This window comes from Anser anser (assembly GCF_964211835.1).
Source record: "Anser anser genome assembly, chromosome: 4".
Lineage (NCBI taxonomy): Eukaryota > Metazoa > Chordata > Aves > Anseriformes > Anatidae > Anser > Anser anser.
This window is the reverse complement of record NC_139724.1, coordinates 69,576,634-69,594,347: the sequence shown is the minus strand read 5'-3', so window position 1 is coordinate 69,594,347 and position 17,714 is coordinate 69,576,634. Positions and strand designations below refer to the sequence as shown.

At 37.1% G+C, this 17,714-nt stretch overlaps 1 protein-coding gene across 4 annotated transcripts in view; it reads left to right on the top strand.

Annotated features, from left to right (window-relative positions):
* CFAP99 (cilia and flagella associated protein 99) overlaps positions 1-17,714 on the top strand; it is a 56,792-nt gene that overhangs the window by 15,202 nt on the left and 23,876 nt on the right. For 3 of the 4 annotated variants that reach the window (XM_083835217.1, XM_083835218.1, XM_083835220.1), the window contains 5 exons: positions 1,151-1,245; positions 7,736-7,848; positions 9,973-10,147; positions 14,892-14,972; positions 17,152-17,217. In XM_083835217.1, the coding sequence (XP_083691343.1) occupies positions 1,151-1,245; positions 7,736-7,848; positions 9,973-10,147; positions 14,892-14,972; positions 17,152-17,217 (530 nt within the window). Of the gene's footprint in view, positions 1-304; positions 812-1,150; positions 1,246-7,735; positions 7,849-9,972; positions 10,148-14,891; positions 14,973-17,151; positions 17,218-17,714 lie in introns of those variants that run through there. The other variant, XM_083835219.1, reaches the window with a different exon arrangement.

Genomic DNA, 17,714 nt, shown 5'->3' with positions numbered 1-17,714 from the left:
TACTGCAAAAAGGTCACTTGAAAAAAAAAAAAGTAAATGAAATACTAGAGATATGATATTTTATGTTTGAAATTTTTGTTTTATATAATTAACTCTGATTTTGTAACAGAATAATAAGAGCTATCCTCTCTAACAATATTAAAAACGGAATATGTCAAAAAATCCAATATCAAAACTGTTTTTTAGTCATCTCTTTACATTAAATTTTGTCAGAATAAGTTTGCTTACACTGAAAATTTTCGTTACATCAAAAAAGAGCTATTTTCAACAACGTAATTCTTTCAGAAACTTTTCAGTTGTGTCTGTCAGGAGCCTTTTGACTCCTGTTTTTCCTGCCTTACTGCCAGATTAACACTGAATTTCGCTGATGGAGCATGCAGATACTTGGTGTATAAGATGGTACTACTACCAAAAGAAATGGGCTGCCTGTGTCTTCATCGCTGGCCACTCATTCTCACCTGCATGAGTTAGAACAAGTGTTCAGCAGCCATCCAGTGAACTGATCAAGAAATTGCTTCAGTAAAATTCACAGCCTGAGTTAACTTGGCTTTGTGGGTGACTGTACTTGCCCAAGAGAAGAAACACCAGGAAGTAAAAGGGGGAATGGGAACAAGCATTCAGGGGTTGACAGAGCTGCTTGTTTTAGTGGTGATGTTGGCAGAATGAAATGACTGCAAAATCACGGCAGGATTTTAGAGGATTCCAAACTCTGCTCTGGTAGATCTCCCAGTTTTGCAAAAAGATATTTGCAGGCATCCAGAGGACCTCTGTGCATGACTTTGGATAACTACGCTTGTTTTACATTTTTTGTGTAAGTGGACAGATCCTCAGCTGTTACAATTTCTGCATAAAATTCTAAATGCATTCTACATAAAATGGTAGATTTTCACTTGCTTAGATCTAACTCAAGAAACACATAACATATTTATATGAACCGCAGCATAGTCAGAATGCTAATGAACAGAGGGTTAATATTATAACTTCCTATTACAATTTCTCATTGTCAAGCACTATATTGCCCAGGTAGAAAAGCAATACTGAAGACTATTTAAAAATAAAGTAACAATCTAAATCCTAGAGCATGTTGACTATAAGGTATATATTTACTAGAATTTTCTGCTGCATTTTAAATATATTTATCTTTCGATAGTTATTTGCTATTTGGCAACTTTTCAACTGGAAGAGCTCGGTCTTCAGCACTTCAGCAGAATTGTGAAATCTCTGGACACCGCAAAAATGCATAAGGTAATGATAGTACAATTTTTTTTCAACAGTTAGTGTTTTCTTCATTGTGTTTGATTAATCAGATGAATTCTCAACTTTTAAGATCATTTAAATTGAGAAATTAGTGTTACTTTCAGTTTAAATTCAGAAATAAAATGGGAAATTATTATTTTCTTATCACAAAAATCTTGATTTTCTGTACTTATGCAGTGATTATCTCATATTCAGTCAAATATCAAGTTAAAATGTATTTTTTATCATCTGAGAAAGTAGAATAAATATGGGATCTACAGTTCATGTGGTTTACAGTTGTCCCTCTAGCTTACGTACTCACTCTTGGCTCTGCTTGCTTTTGTTCTTTGACTTCAGGCAGTAGAAGTTTTTGCTGTACACAATGAATCGGTTGAAACTTGTAGTTCTTGCCAATTTGTGTTCTTTCTTTCCCTAAACAACCCACTGCCGCTTTGCTTATCAAGCTTTTTGCCCTTCCATTGCTTTTTTTCCTTTCCAAAAAAGCACAGTTGCTGGTTTGGAGCTATGTACCAGTTACAGGTACCAGTTACCTCATTACAACATATATGCAATTCCATTGCTGCCAAATAGAAATCATGACAACAAAGTTCTGCCTGCCTTTTCCTCTCTGGAGTCATCGGTTTGGATTTCTCTCCTCTACTTGTTTGCTAATTTTCATGAAACTTGTGGAAATGTAAATATACTTTGCTTCTCTTTCAAAATGGTTGAAAGTGCTGATTATCTTAAAAGCTACATTTTAAAGTCAGGGAGAGGGATAAACTGACTGACAGTGCTTTCCCATAAGCCCTGTTTTCTTGGGAAAATAGGCTAAAAATTAAATTACTGGTGACATACATATGTAAGCTTTGATCATCTGGATGTTTCAAAGCATGTCCAAACACGATGTTTGAATAGCAAGTGTATAGGCTTCTATATAAATGTGAGATTCAAGGGATAGACAAATTCTAGTAATTAATATTCAAAAGGCTATGGTTTATAGCTGATTACACTGAATGTTCATGTGGATTCCTGTGTCTTTTTCATAAGTACAGTTGCTTTGTAATGCATAGAGAGAAAGAAGGTTAGGTTGTCTGCATAATGCTTTTAGGGACACTCAACCCTCTGGTCACTTTGTTTTGATGGGCTTACCATGGAATGTTTTTTATTAATTCCATTGAGAGGAAATATATGTATATATTTCATTAACTGCTAGAAAAAACAGAGAAGTGCCTAGAAGAATTACCATAATCTGATAGACAGACAAATCACTCTCTGTCTAAATGCTCTCCAGCCCCTTCTTTGGTAAACATCTTAGAAACAAGCCACTGGATTGGATGCGTCTTGAGCTCATTCAGCCAGCAACACAGTCTTCCCACTTCATGACAGTTATCTCTTGTTGATTCTATTCACCTAGCTTTATATGGCTTACGTGTCAGTACCCTGACGTTTTACTTCAGACAATTTCTATCTCCTTGTCTGGAATAATTTTTCTCTGATAGGGAAGTGCTGCATGTGTGATGATCCGCACCTGCTACTTTTTTTTTTCCTGTAGATATAATTTTGCTTACTTCAGTATCTTACCAGATCCTCATCACCACAGCATCTAGGTTTTCTTCTCTTGCATTACAAGAGATCCTTTGTCTGCAAAGTAATGCTAGAGTGTATTAATGCACCTGCAACAGAGGATTTAGAAGCAGCATTTGGTCCCCCAGCAACAGTGACAAAAACAGCAGAAGGCAGATTTGCAGCCTTAGCAACAGCTTGAAGTTGTCAGAAATTTGGGGTTCTTCTTCAGGATGCTGACCTGTAGATATTGCCTGATGACTTTTGTATCTGAGTTCGGTTGAGGTGCAAAATAACTATTCACTTATATTTACTTAGAAAAGATTTGCTTGGATTAAATGAGAAATGTTTCTGCACATTACAGGCTGACTGGAATTTTCTTAATTGTGCAGATAAATCTTACGCAAATTAGTAGTCTTCATGAAATTAAAGGCACTGTTCTTATGAATGAGATCTACTTGTGTGAGTAGACCTTCTTCTTACGGGTCTGCATGACGGAATCCATTTGAATCAAAGTCAGTGTTTCCCTATGATTCGTGTATGTTCAAATATTTTCATTTAGGCGTAATATCAAGGCAGAATAATAATGGTACCTCATTCATACATGTTCATCTGCTTGAACAGAAAATTATAAGCTTATTCTGTAACGTTAAGAATACATGCAAGAATTCTTTGTGATTTTATACTGACAGAATCATTGGATAAAACCCAATTTTGTAACCTTAGCAGGATTGTTCTTCTAAGAACTTAGCTGTGCACGCTTGCTCAAGCCTATTTTCATGTTCTATTATTCATACATTTTATTCTTTTATTTCTGTGATAAAATTTAAGGGTTTGTATGTTAGAGAAAAGATGCTTGAAATAAAAAGTTGAAGTAAACGGGTTTATAATTTCATACTTGCCTTGTAAAAAAATGCAAATAAGTAGCATATTCCCTCTAGCACTCAAGAACATGTTTCATTCTATTTCGCATTCTGATTTATACCAACAGCAGTGAAGTCCTTTATAAAGAATTTCTGAGATCTGCAAATGAAATTACTATATAAGAACCGAGTATTGTTATTGCTGTTATGATGAGGTAGGAATAGTAGGACAAGATCAGCCTCCTGGAGGATAAAAGGGCAAAATAAATCCAAGCTGGGTCAAACAGTGGCAGAAGTATCTGGGACCAGACTAGGACACTTTGCTCCAGAGCTTCAAATCAGGATCCTCAAAATGGAATTTCAGATTACTATTTCTTGGTAGGAAAGCCTTCTAAAGAGTTTCTTGCCTTCCTTTTCATTTCCGTGTTGCAGTTAAATTACAGGTAATTCAAGTGAAGAACAATAGTGAAAGAATCAACAGGTGAAGAGAAGAGTGAACAGGAACCTCTTTGATTGCCTTTGCTACTACAGCAAATATCTGTGGTTGCATACAGCCAAAATTATCTCATTCTCAGGTAGTGGCTGATCTGTATGGAGAACCTGAATCTACGGTTTCTTGCAGTTGATTCTTTAACTCAAGAATCAAAAGCTTATGTTGTGAATATAAAGATGACTTCACGGATGTAGAGATAATCCCAGAAGAAGAAACTTCCCATTGTTTCATTTCATTTTTAGAAATAATCTCACTGTATAAAAACATATTAAGAGACTATTAGCAGGGCATGTTCAAATTCTTATAAGCAAGGCATTAATTTAGCCCACCTGTACAAATGCATTACAAAACAGTCAAGTTTTACACCCTTGTTCAATCTTACCACAGCCAGAGAAAGGTAAAATAGTAAAAATGGTTACAATTTCTGCTGTAATTCCACCACTTTCAGAGGAGAAATTAATCTGGCTCATCATGCTTTGTGAGTAGTGAAACTCTCGGGCTTGGAACATTAAAGACAGAGGACCAGTAAACAGAACAATGCTGTTACCAAAGTGACTGTCCAATGGCTTCTCTAAGGAGAAAGATACTGGTAATATCTGAACAGAAATCTGAGAACTTCAAGCTGTATTTTGCTGCTGTAAAAGCACAGACTGATAATATTGGGGTTGACACCTTGGTCACGTGTGGCCAAAGAGAAAACAGAAATATAAGGTATTTTTTTCAAGTAATTCAGTTCACAAAACACAGAAGTTTCTACTGTTAAGAAATGAAATGTGCTATGGTTTCCTGGGCCTGATTCTGCCCAGATTCGCCATCTGTGATGTGAATTATCAAAGCCAAGATTGTGGATTTGGGTCCAGACAGCCCAGGGTCAGAACCAATGTCTGGTAATCCCTGCATTACCACTGGCAATCCCTGCATTGCCTGGATAACCATTCCAGGGCAGCATTCCAAGTGTTCTTCCACATGAGGCATTTTGAGCATATCCATATTGTAGCATTTCTCAGGGGACTGTGACTAAAACACGGAACACTGTAATATACATCCCAGTAACTATCTGATTACACAGTTAACCACTCTGTAACTCATAGGAATACGTCATAGCATCCATCCATCACAGAATTATCCATTTGTCCTAATACAGTGTGAAATGTTAATAAGGAGAACATAACTGGAGTTGCAGTGAGGGGCCTCAAGGGATCATAGCCAGCTGTTTAATACAGCAGCCAGAAATCACTGACTGTATGCTTTTATTAGTTTCATCTGCCTTGAAGAGGTAGTTGCAAGTACTTTGTAAAGGATTATTAAAGCAAATATTTAGAAGACCTAGACAGAAAAGATCAGTCAGGGAGAGCTCAAATAACAGTAATTCAGAGGCTTAGTTTCATGTGACAATGTAATAGACGATTGATTGAAGGCTCTGAGGATCGAGTAGGCTGTGTAAGAGGAATACTGAGGACACAGTGAGGGCGGAGGAGTTCAACTTGACAAAAACCAATGAAAGAAAACTGGAGGATCTACAGAACACCACCTGCAGTGTTTCCACATCAGCTTCTTCTATGAATTCTCTGAATACCCAGAAATTTGAAACTACTTCTACCCTCAGGGTCTGCCTCTTTTTAAGTATGCTCATGTTCAATCCACCCTTGTATATACACTTGCTTACACACATGGGGTTTAAAAACACATTTTTGATAAACTTTGGGTATAGTTGAGGCCTTCTATAAGGTAAGAAGAGTACTTTGGCAATGGACATGATTCTCTGGGTCTATAATCATATCTACACCTGGGATACCTGGATGTAATATTTGTTGTGATAACTGCTAGAAGTAGTGTATATGCAGTGCATCGATTCTCCTAGAGACTATGAACTTTTCACATTTTATTTATACATTGCATAAGCACAAATGATTATGTTACGTGGAAAATGAAAGCCAAGATGCATGTATTGTAGAGAAAGGTCCTCCATAAGAAGAAATAATAAGTTTCTAGTACAATGGGATGAAATGCATTCGTTTATCATATACCTAGCAAACTCCACTGAACTTGGAAACAGCAAAAAAAAAAAAACCATTGCAATTTGACAGTTAATTTATAGTCCTGCTTTTAGGGATGAAATTTCTTCTGGACAGTGTGTTGATACAACAGCAGCTGCAGTTTTAGGGAAGAACAGTAATTTCTAAACATGAATGAGAATCCAAGGTGGTAGTATTCACTTTGACATTTGGTTGTTGATCAGTCATTTAACTCTACCAAAAGTGCAACAGGTGAAAATAAGAGTAAATTTGCAGGCTAATTCCTTTGAAATGGTCACAACAAGACTATAGATTTCAAGTAGCAGGATTTCTATGCCTGTTGAACATCTGCAGCAAACACCTGGAGTCAAATCTGTATTGTTTGTAGCTGACTTATTCATGGGGCCGTGAGCCATCTTGAGCCTGGCACCACGTGTGAATTAAGAAGCTGCCTGCTAGTCCTCCAGAACAAAAAGCTCTATATGAAGACCTATATGGCTCTGTAGAAAACAACCCAAATAAGACAGGATTGATGCCAAGTCTGAAATAATAAGTCCTGCAGTCTCCATTGGAAACTGTTCAAGTGACTGCACAGTTTTCCAGTATGTCCCATAATGTCTATATTATTTAGGGATCTTTTCTATTATTGTGGATATTTTAGTGTGATACTTGGATCCCTTTCACCTTGGGATATTCTATGATTCTGTGGTTGCCTGTACTTCCATTTCCAATAATTTTAGTGAAAAAGTTCAGGTTCAAGTTTGGAATTTATATTGCTGTCAGTGATACATGCTGAATCTGAGTGCCATTTTTCAAGAGTGTTTCAAAAGGCTATTTGAACGGTTCAAGTCTTAAAGAAAGGCTCTTGACCTTCTGGTGAACTCCAGTGGAAAACAAAAGTTCAAATGTTAATTACCACTTCTCCAGCATGTAGAGCCCTATAGTATATGTGTGCCAAATTTCAGCTTTCTAGTTTAATGGGAATATGCCAATTAATTATATTTCAATAAAAAAAAAAAGAAACCATATTGTATAGCAGTTTATAGTTCTCACCACTTCCCTCTACAAAGTTCCCAGGGAGTTGAAAGGATCTTAAGCAATTCAGGTGCAGTGCCAGGCCTGAGATATTTGTGGGCACCGTGGATCATCCAGCTACAGATAATCAGGAGTTGGCTACGGGAATATTAGACTTCAAAACTCTACTGTATAATTAGACTAAAATCAGTGCATTGCAGTAGCAATTATTTTTTAATAAAAACTTTTGTTTCACGATGTTTGAAGCAACTTAAAGATGCATCAAAACATCCCCATGTTGTAGCTACTAGATTTTTTAGATCATTAAAATATTTTAGTATCTATTAATGTTTCACAAAATAGGGCTGAAAGACCTGAGGCCATCCTAGCAGAACTAAGAAAAACATGCAAATATCAAGCACATGGTTATAAATACAGGGTAAAATAAAAGCAAGTTCTTCAAAAGTATTTGTAATAAACCCATGCTTTTTGTAGTTTTATGTACATCGTACCTTTAGTATCCATATTTAAAACATATCCCTTATTACTAGTTTCTTAGATTCTTCTTCAATGCCTTGTATTTGAACACATGGATAAAAGATGAATGGAGTCGGTTCTACGATTCGCTGTATGTAAAGGAGAACTGGATTGATCCACTGCTAAGGTAAGCAGTCAGTACTTAAGTAGCCTGTGGTCACCTCAAAGTTTAAATGCAACACACTGGGGAAAGCTTCTGCTGAAAATTTGATTTGCTGTTAAAGTATTTCTCCCATTGAAGTCACTGAGAACCTTTCTTGTCTTCATGAGACTATAATCCCTTTTACTTGCCCAGAGGCAAGGTTCTCTCATGGAGAAGTCCTTTCACAGCTGTTGTACATTTGTTTTTCAGTGCCCCTGCATAGATCAAACATCATACTAGCAGGTTTAAATTCTCTTAGAGAGTTCGATTCCAGCCTCATAAGTCACTTCACCATCTGCGTGACAGTAAGCACATGGAAAAAAAAAAAAAAAGATGTTTGATTTTCATGAGCTTGGCTTTATGCTCAGATTTGTTTATGCAAATGGTCATAAAATCCCTTCTGAGCAAATCAGATAAGCATGTAAACAAGTCTTTTAAAATTATTATTGATTTACACAATTGCAGCATCACTTAATGGTTTGAATGCTCTAAGATGCCAGGTGTGTTAGGTGGTGATACAGTAGCCTGAGTACCCTTGCCAAACTGGAACATTTTCACATGGAGAAACAGTAGCTGAATCTCAAGTTACTCAGCAGCTTGTTTTCTTTTTTTTGCCCAAGACTGAGAAATTAAAGCTAGCATGGGCACACCTAGGTGGCTGCAATCACACCTCCTCCTCACTGCAGTATAGATTACCACAGATGATGGCAAACACTGTTAGACAGAACTGTTACAAACAATGTCAGCTGAAAAAGAATTTGCATCTACTTCTGTCATGTCAGTCGACACAATTAGCCCTTTAGATTCTCTTTAGATTATATGAAATTAGCAAATGTAGTACTATAGATTTGGCTTGAAATACAATTCCACTGAGTCCTACAGGAATTACGGGGATGTATTTGAAGTCAGAATTTGTCTCAATAAATTCCAGAGTAGTAATTCTAATTATAAAGTATGCTTGCAGCTTGAATATAAAGATACAGAGAGAGATACAGAATAGCAATATAATCTATGGCTTATGTTTCATTAATAGTAGGCTTGTGAGAACCGTCCTTCACACTCAATTGCATTCAGTGTCACAAGCACAAGTTTTTTGCCTAGAAGTACATGTAAGCTGTGCAGGAATGCTGAAGACCAGATTTGATCACTGGGTTTGAAACTTCCTCCAAGGGGCTGAGGATGCACTGATCAGTTTAATCAGTTGAGTAGTTTAATTTTTTTAAAATATGTCATTGTATTCCTCTTTGTAACATCAGTGAGGTTAATATAAAAAGTTCCTTTTATTTTAATGGAGCTGCATTATTTTGGAAGTTACTTGTAAGCCTCATCCAACAGTGACAGTGCTAGCTAAGCTAACAGTCATGTAAAGAAGTCAGTGCAAATTTGCATCATCAGCTGATTTTTAAATTCTGGGAAAACTCTATTGCATGTGTAGTACTTGTGGGTAGAATAAATATGGAGGAGCAATAACAGACATGAAGCTGTCACCAAAATCAGCCCTGATAACTTGTCTGTGTGTTACCTTGCATTCTGTACCTTCCTGTCACTCCTGGGAAGAATTTTGAACCTTTATACAAGCAAAAATCCAAACACAGAGAACTCAAAAACATCTGCCCCACAGTCACCAACTTGTTTTGAGGGTTCATTTGCTGATTCCACCAAACTCCACACATCTTTCTATATATTTATTTTTTTATTAGAACTGCCTGGGCTGTGAGGTTGATCTATGTGTCTGTCAGATGATGACAATGGCAGTACTTAGACCACTGTCTGTTCATAGTCTTTTCATCTGTATGTACTCTGCTTCTGACAGCTGATTTTCTGATTCATAGTCTGGTTCTGCTGCAAAACAGACTGGTGACATAACTGCTTATTCAGTAAAAACTGTGGCTATTTCACCACTGGACTAGCATCTATGAAGAGGTGAAATAACACAATCCAACTAAATCATACGTACAAATTCAGGGGTTAATTTTATTGAAAAGAAAATAACAGAATAGCTGAAAGTGTTGCAGAATTCGCAGCTGTGCCAAGCTCATATACTACATTGTAAGTGTGTACAAAAGAATAAAAATGAAATAAAATAGAATAATCTATTTTTATTTGAAGATGGCAGCCAAAAGTACAGCAACTGATTGAACAGCTCACGGATAAATTAAATAATCATACTACCACTGTCAAGACTTCAACGGTCACTCAGCCAAAGGAATTTAATTTGACCATACCCAAACCACGTGCCATTCCTATACCTCTGCCAATACCAGTACTGGAAAAAGGTCCACCTGTGAGTTTTTTTTAATGCTTTTTGAGATACTCTGCTTTATGTAATCTTGTGCACAAAATCATGGTAAGAGAGTTAATAGTCTCTTTCAAAATAATTGTAGAAAACCTACAACCTTTGAGAAATCAACGAGGATTTATTTGTTACTGAAGGTCAGATTTCTAAAATATAGCTAATTCATTTCATTTCAGTGAAACTTGTGTAAGCAAATTGTAGGCCAAACAAAGGAAAGGGAAAAGGTTGTTTCCTGTAGTTGGTTTACATCTCTTGGAGGTAGAACACTACAGTGGATACAAACTGATGAAAGCATGATACAAAGGTTTCTGATAGTCCGTGGATTTTGTAAAATGTTTGCTTTGGATAATGCATTGAAGCAGGTAAGAAAAGAATATTCAACTGAACAATTTTATAAACTAGATGGATTATTTTTTTGTAGAATGAACTCTCCTTAAATAAGTAACAAAGCAATTTCATTGGACATGAGAGGGACTCTAGATTTTTATTCCTTGCTATTTGTATTCATGTTGAATCTCTTAAATTAATATTTTTCCATTTTAATTTATTGCTTACATACAAATGAGAGTTGACTATCTTCAAAATGCTAAGCTTTCATTTTACTAACTGTCCAAGATACTGACTCAGTTACACTGGTACAAATCAGAGACACACAGTTTAAAGTCAGCTCGCTTGGGAAAGGCAAACAGGATTTGGGATCAAGTTGCTATGACTAACTTAATAAAGACTCCAAAACCATCTATATTTAAATGCAGTGGGAAGTGAGCTTGGAAGCCATAGTTTTGAGCAGTATATGCCACCTTGTATTAGCACTTCAGGTTTTAAATAATACATGTGTTGAATGCTCTTAGATACCATTTACATCTTAGAATGGCAGAGCAATTTAATGGTAGTGTGTTATACAGTTAATGGGATTTTACATTGAAACAGCTTAATACCAGGCTCTGAAAAACTGCATTTAATAACTACTTAATCAGTATAGGAATGAGTCATATTGCTGTCATTTTAGTACCTTTATAATGCACAGCCCCTCTCAGAATAAATTTGCTTTAACACAGATGCATTTACTGAAGTTCATTTGTGTTGTTAGGGTTATACTAAATTTGGTTTACATTTTGGCCAAGTCTGCAAATTTAAAAGCTCGTGTGAATCTAAAACCATTAGCGTAGCAGTGACATATGCTGTGCTCATTTCTGCATGTATCTCAGCAAATTAAGCTTTGCTTTAATTTGCCATATTGTTGCCAGCATCTCTGTTTTAGATCCTGTACTTTCAGCAGAGAAAAGTCAGCCCAGATGTCAATAAAGATGTAGGAAAGTGAGAGCAAGCCTTAGTTTTGGCTACTGTGTGGCAGAGAGTTGTATCTATTTGAGAGGAATGAACAGAAATAAAACTCTTCCAGATTATATCCCATAATCTGCTGTTCCTGTCCATTTTCTCACAAAGGTGTTAGTTTTCTGAGATATCCATTTTTTCTCATAGTTCTCATTCATCTGTCAAAGAGCTTGCCATGTGGCATATTAGCTGGGAATATCGCAGTCACACTAACTACAGGCAGAGTTACTGCTCCACTTGAAACAACTGCATGAATTCATATGGAGGCGTCTGGATTTAAGCAATAACTACTGAGAAGTCATTGCGTCCCTATGGTGAAATTATTTAATTTTGATTAATAAGATTATTATTTTAGGTATTTCTTCCCGATACATTGCATTATATAGCATAGTTAAAATAAAATGCAAAGTAGGATAGGATGTATCATTTACATGAATTCAGGAATAGTACTGTTGTCTTGTACGCTGAAAACACATTTCAGGCACTGGGAAGGGCTCCCCGGGGCAGTGGTCACGGCACAGAGCTGCTGGAATTCAAGAAGCATTTGGGCAATGCTCTCAGACATACAGTCTGATTTATAGGTAGTCCTGTGTGGAGCCAGGAGCTGGACTCCATGATCCTTGTGGGTCCCTTCCAACTTGGAATATTCTATGATTCTGTGATTCTAGGTGGGTTACTGCAGAAGACAGGGTAGTTGTCTTACTCAGTGATCAGTATTGAGATGGGACTCTCCACTGACATTGGGATGTTTCATTGGGGTGACACAGGCCTGGAAGGTTAGGATTCATCCTCATAACTCATCCTCGTTCATCGTCATAAACATTCATCAAAGATCAGGGAGATTAATTTCCTTATTGTTTCAGCTGAGCTTCATGAGTGGACTTGCTTGATTATTTAAAATAATTAAAAGGCCAATACAGATTACTCTGTTTACAAATCTATAGATCAAACAATATATTTACCTTTATGATCTTGTTTTGTATATAAACAAGCTCTTAAAACAACAAGCACTGCACTAGCCTGTCCTTGTCTATCTTATAAGAGTAGCTTAAAAAAATACAATTCTGATCACTACCAAAGTTCAAAGTACTTATTCATCATTTTGCATATTTCCCTCTCATACCTTTTCCTGAAATGTATTTTCTCTTGTCATTGTTAAATTGCCTCATCTCAACCAATATAAGGTATTTCTACTTGGGTATGTATTTTGGGGGTGGTTAAACAAAACTGAGCTGATTTCTTAGAAATCATTTGTCATTCTCCTTGCATGTGTCTCTCTGCACATTTAAGGCAATAACTAGCCTGTGTTGGGGCTGGAGTTTATCCAGGGCTGCAGGAGGATGCATTCAGGAGCAATTTGTTTCAGGGCCAATTAAAAAAGCCTCTAGTTCTGCTCCTTTCTGCATCCATGCATGGTGTCAGCTCAGTGAGTGCATCATGCCGGTTTGTTCTTCCTTAAATTTCTTGTGATACCTACTCCTTAAATAAAACCTCCAGTAAAAGAAAGAAAATATGGAAAGTGTAGGTGAAGCTGGCCACACGCTGGAGGCGAAAGGCAAGCTTGGTGTGCCTTACTCCTAGCCCCTCCTTTTCACTTTAGGATTAAGTAGGTACAGTTTGGCCTTTCTGATCTCCCTATTGCTGGAATTTGCAATTTGCTTAGAGTGATTTATTCATCCTCGTCTGGCAACTGCACATTGTTTATTGTTATAAAGGGTAATTGCTGTGTTGTCTTTCTGTCTGTCTGGTGGGTACTCATCACCATGGTATCTGAAGGCTAAATTACAAGGCTAGGATCATTTTTGAAACATCTTATTGAAAAGTCACCTCCTTAAATTACTTGGAATAAGCACAGAAGTTCTGCAGAGAGATCTTCAGCTGACACTGGCAGATGAGTACAGTTTTGTAGGTAAAGTACATGACTAGGAAGAACATTGAAAGAAACTGATACTCACTGCTGTGCAACCCTCTGCAAATTCTCTGGGCTTTAATTTCTCCATCCATAAAAGTATAATAAAAAAAAATTTAGATACTGCTGGGAAATACTTTCAGTTCTACTTCACTTTAAAAGCTCACAAAAATACTTAAGCAGTCTCACCCATATATTTAATTGCTAGCCTTTTCTATTTGTGCATTTCTTTTTCCTGTAGATAATGATGTCAAATAGCAAAGGCAGTAGAAAACATGAGTTCTTCAAAGCATAGCTCTTTCTACAGTCCAGTAAAGCTAGTTAGGATCCCCTATGTTCCCTGAACTGACTTCCAGAACAATACAGATTATAGATTTTTCCCAGTAACTCTTGAATTAATTCTGTAACTTCTAATGGAGATAGAACATTTATAGCAAGATAAGTATTTAAGCAGATGCCCCATAAGCTGGTGGCCTATCTCATCCACACAGGAAGGAGACATCCAGTCTTTTTCCAGGTTCTGCTTCTGCACAAAATGTATTGCTTACGCAAATACTGAAATGCCCCAGAAGCCTAATCCTAGATCAAAATGATGCAGTCCCATTTCCCCCTTCTGCCTAGTTTATTGTAGAGCCATAGGACAGCCAGACTATAAATCTTTCCTGGTCATTTTATCTGTAGCACTTTCTGACATATGAATGCTTTCCCAAATTTTTGACTAATGCTGGGAGGGTCCTCACAGTCCTCACCTCCAAACATTTAATCTCCATCTCCAATGATGTCCCTTTACAAGCACGTTGGGGCAGCCACAGTGTACCAGAGAGAAGGTCCATTCTGCCTGGTGTTTTTTCTCCAGTAGTGGCCAAACCCAGATGTCTAGGAGGAGCACAGGGATAACACAAGCATAGTTGCTGCTTTCCCCAACAACTTTCTCAGCTTCCAAACATTTCAGCTCAAAGACGTCCTCAGTTACAATGCAGTGCCTGGGTGTTTAATAACCCTCAAAGTATTTTTCTTCCCCAAACTTCTCTGGACCCTCTGTAAACTTGTCAACACACACTGTGCCAAAGAGCTCCACCTTTTAACTTCATACAGCTACCCTATCTGGCTGTCAGTGCTGTGAAGCTGAAATTTATGAGATGCCAGACAGAACTTTTCCCCTCCTGGCAACTTCTTTTTCCCCTTCATTGGGCCTATGGTGTTTATTATTCCTTTAGCCTTTCTTGTACTAGTTTCAGATTATTCTTTCTTTCTGGCCCTTTGTCCAGGGCTTATATTACACTGCACAGGTCTGAAAAGCCTGGGTGGTCCCAGCTAATGGAAATCTGTCCATGGCTTCTATGCTGGCACTGATAGAAAAGAATCAATATTGAAAAAATAACTGCAGCTGTTTTACAGTAAAGGTGAATGTGGTGTTTTCCCTGCAAGAATATATCACTTTGAATGTTTTATATCCCATACTTTGGATATTATTGCCTTTTTATTTAGGTTCCTCCAAGTACCTACAAGCCTCCAAAGGAAAAAAAGCAACTAGAGGAAATCAAAACAAAAAATCGACAAAAAGCAGAAGTAAGTGTATTAAGTTCCTGTTCCAGTGTTTTCTATCTTCTAAACTCTCTGTTCTGCAATTTGTACCAGTTTTCACAAATCTAAGAACTCTATCTGAAACATATTTGCTTTTGTAGCTAAAAGGTCACGGCACTTTCTCTAAAGTCATGAGGTCTGTATTCTCTATTCTGTTCTATCACCCTTTGCCCATCTTCTTTATTTCATTATCAATTTATTAAGATCCACCTTTTATTATTAAGGTCACCTTATAGTCACAAGAATTACATGAGGGATTATGCAAATAACTGTGTAAGGTAGCAGAAACGCAATTACTTTCTTCTCTTCACCAGCTTGAAATTGTCTCTTTTACTCCCACAAGACATGTGGATATTTAAGGCATTCACTTAATAATCAAGGCTTCAAAATATGAAATATGTTCAATATTTTTGTTTGCTTTCTATAGTAACTGGTAAATAACCACGTCATTATTGTTTTAAAATATCAGTAGATTCTGAATTCTTTTTCATGTGGAATCCATACTCATTCCTTCAGTGGACTGAGAGAATGGGAAGTCATCAGGATCTGTAAAGAAGCAGAGTACATGGTCTGTATGTTAAGACAGCGAGAGAAAGGAGGGCCTGGTAAGTGCCCTCACAGAAAGACACAGATTTAGTTATTTGAATTGATCCAAACTTTGATATGAAACCTGTTCAATAAGTTAGCTCCTATCATGGTTAAAGCAGATTGTTGCCTTCTTCTCCTTGGAAGGGAATTAATTAAATGTCAGTTCCCACTTTCTTTCTTCCTTCCCACTCTGTAATCACCATATCCAACCCAATCACAGCGTGTGATAAAAGGTGTGCTATTTGACTTGTTTTTATCTGCGCTCTCCCACCTCCATTCTGAAAACGCCTTACTTTAGCTTTCACCAGCTAGTACAAGACCATTTATCACTGTTCTGGGCTCTTCATGTGTCCTTGTGCATGTCCTTGTGAAAGGGGCATTGGATTCTGTTCCTAAACCATGGTAAAATAGTAAAAACTTTAATGTGTGATAGATTCTAGGGGGATAAACTTTACATTCCTTTTGCTGGCCCATCACATTGCTTGGTATTTCATTATCAAACAGTACTGCATTATTTTTTATCCTTGTATTATTTCCACATTGTGGAGAAAGCACATTGGATGCTCATTTGTACGTACAAACTTTCTAGAAAAACTGGGGAGGAAAAGCAGGATATCACAGTGCCTATATTGTCAAAAATCTATGACAACTGTAAAATCACTTAACTACCAGCCACATTCTTCAGTGGGGAAAATGCGTGAATATAAGGAACAGAAGAAAACCACCACAGAAATCAGAGCTGCAATAACAGCAGTTTTTGTTGCCTTTGGAATGTTATAAAAGGCATCCAAAGCATTCCCAAAGGTCAGTTCCCTACACTGTTTGCTAAACAAGCTGAAATGTTGGGTCCTAAAAGAAATATGCATTAAGAAATGCCATTTGTCCTAGCATTTTCGCAATAGCTATAGATGGCATTATAAGTACTGTGTCTGAGCAGCTTTAAAAGGGAGGAAGCTATACTTAGTATCGTTATGGAAGTGTTGATGTTATGGACAGCTGACCACCTGAAGGATATTGGAAAATCTAGTCTGTGTTTCACAGATTGGATTAAAGATTACTGTTTACAATCAAAAGAAATATCCAGAAACGGGAGATGTGGATGCCTTCACTTCCCCCTTTGAAATGAGAGACAAAATTGGTATTATGGATGTGCCCATTGGAGCAATCCTTGGTGCTCAGATCTGATCATAGTCATCTTATTTAACAGAAAAGCAAAGCCATCGTTTATTAGCTATGTGCAAACAGTTACTAGCTATGGTACTGATGTGCCATAGATGATTATGAGGCTTTTAAGTAGAAGTTGAATGAGCAACATCTTTCATGTGGGCAGACCTAGCAAAGGGCCTGATGCCCTGTGCAAAGGATACAACCAGGTAGAACTGTGTAGGCAGTCAAGACTTGCCTACAACAAGTCTTTCATCAGGAATGAAAATTCTTATAAATGCTAAGTCCCGGCTTCATTCATTGGAAACAAATTAGTATATTGATCTGTACTGCAGGGTTTTTTTCAGATAGAAAATTCTTATTAGAGAATTTAAATGTACCATACTCCTTAAGTTAATTGCTTTAATTCTAGGATCTGCTTCTGAAAGCAAATACTAACCAGTTCAAGTGTGCAACCACTAATCCAGAAAAGGGAGAGGTATGCTACAAAATACTTTGTTACCTAAGATTTACACAGTATGAAGATGAAAAATGGCTGAGGTGCATAAAGATACTGCAAAGTATTTGAAAATTTTTGTTTATTTGTCACACAACTTGCAGTTGTGTGGACAGTTCACATACATATTATTTTCAGATTATGCAACATACTAACATTTGCTTCTTTGCATCCATAATGCACAACCCCCTTTTCTTCTGGTCCTACTTTATTATTCTGCTAATTCTGAGACCATGAGCTTTCCTATGATAGTACAACAAGTCTCCAAACCAGCAACATTCCTCTAAACCCACATATTATTTTTCCATTGACTTTTAAGGTCATGAAGCAGTCAAGCTGAGGCAGTAACACTCCAATTCATGCAGAATTCTTGCTTTGGTTGATTCCCCATTTGCAACTCTGTCACCAAACTATATATTCATCACGTCTGCATATTCTTTTCCCTGTGTTCATCCCCATAATATCCAGACACATTCACA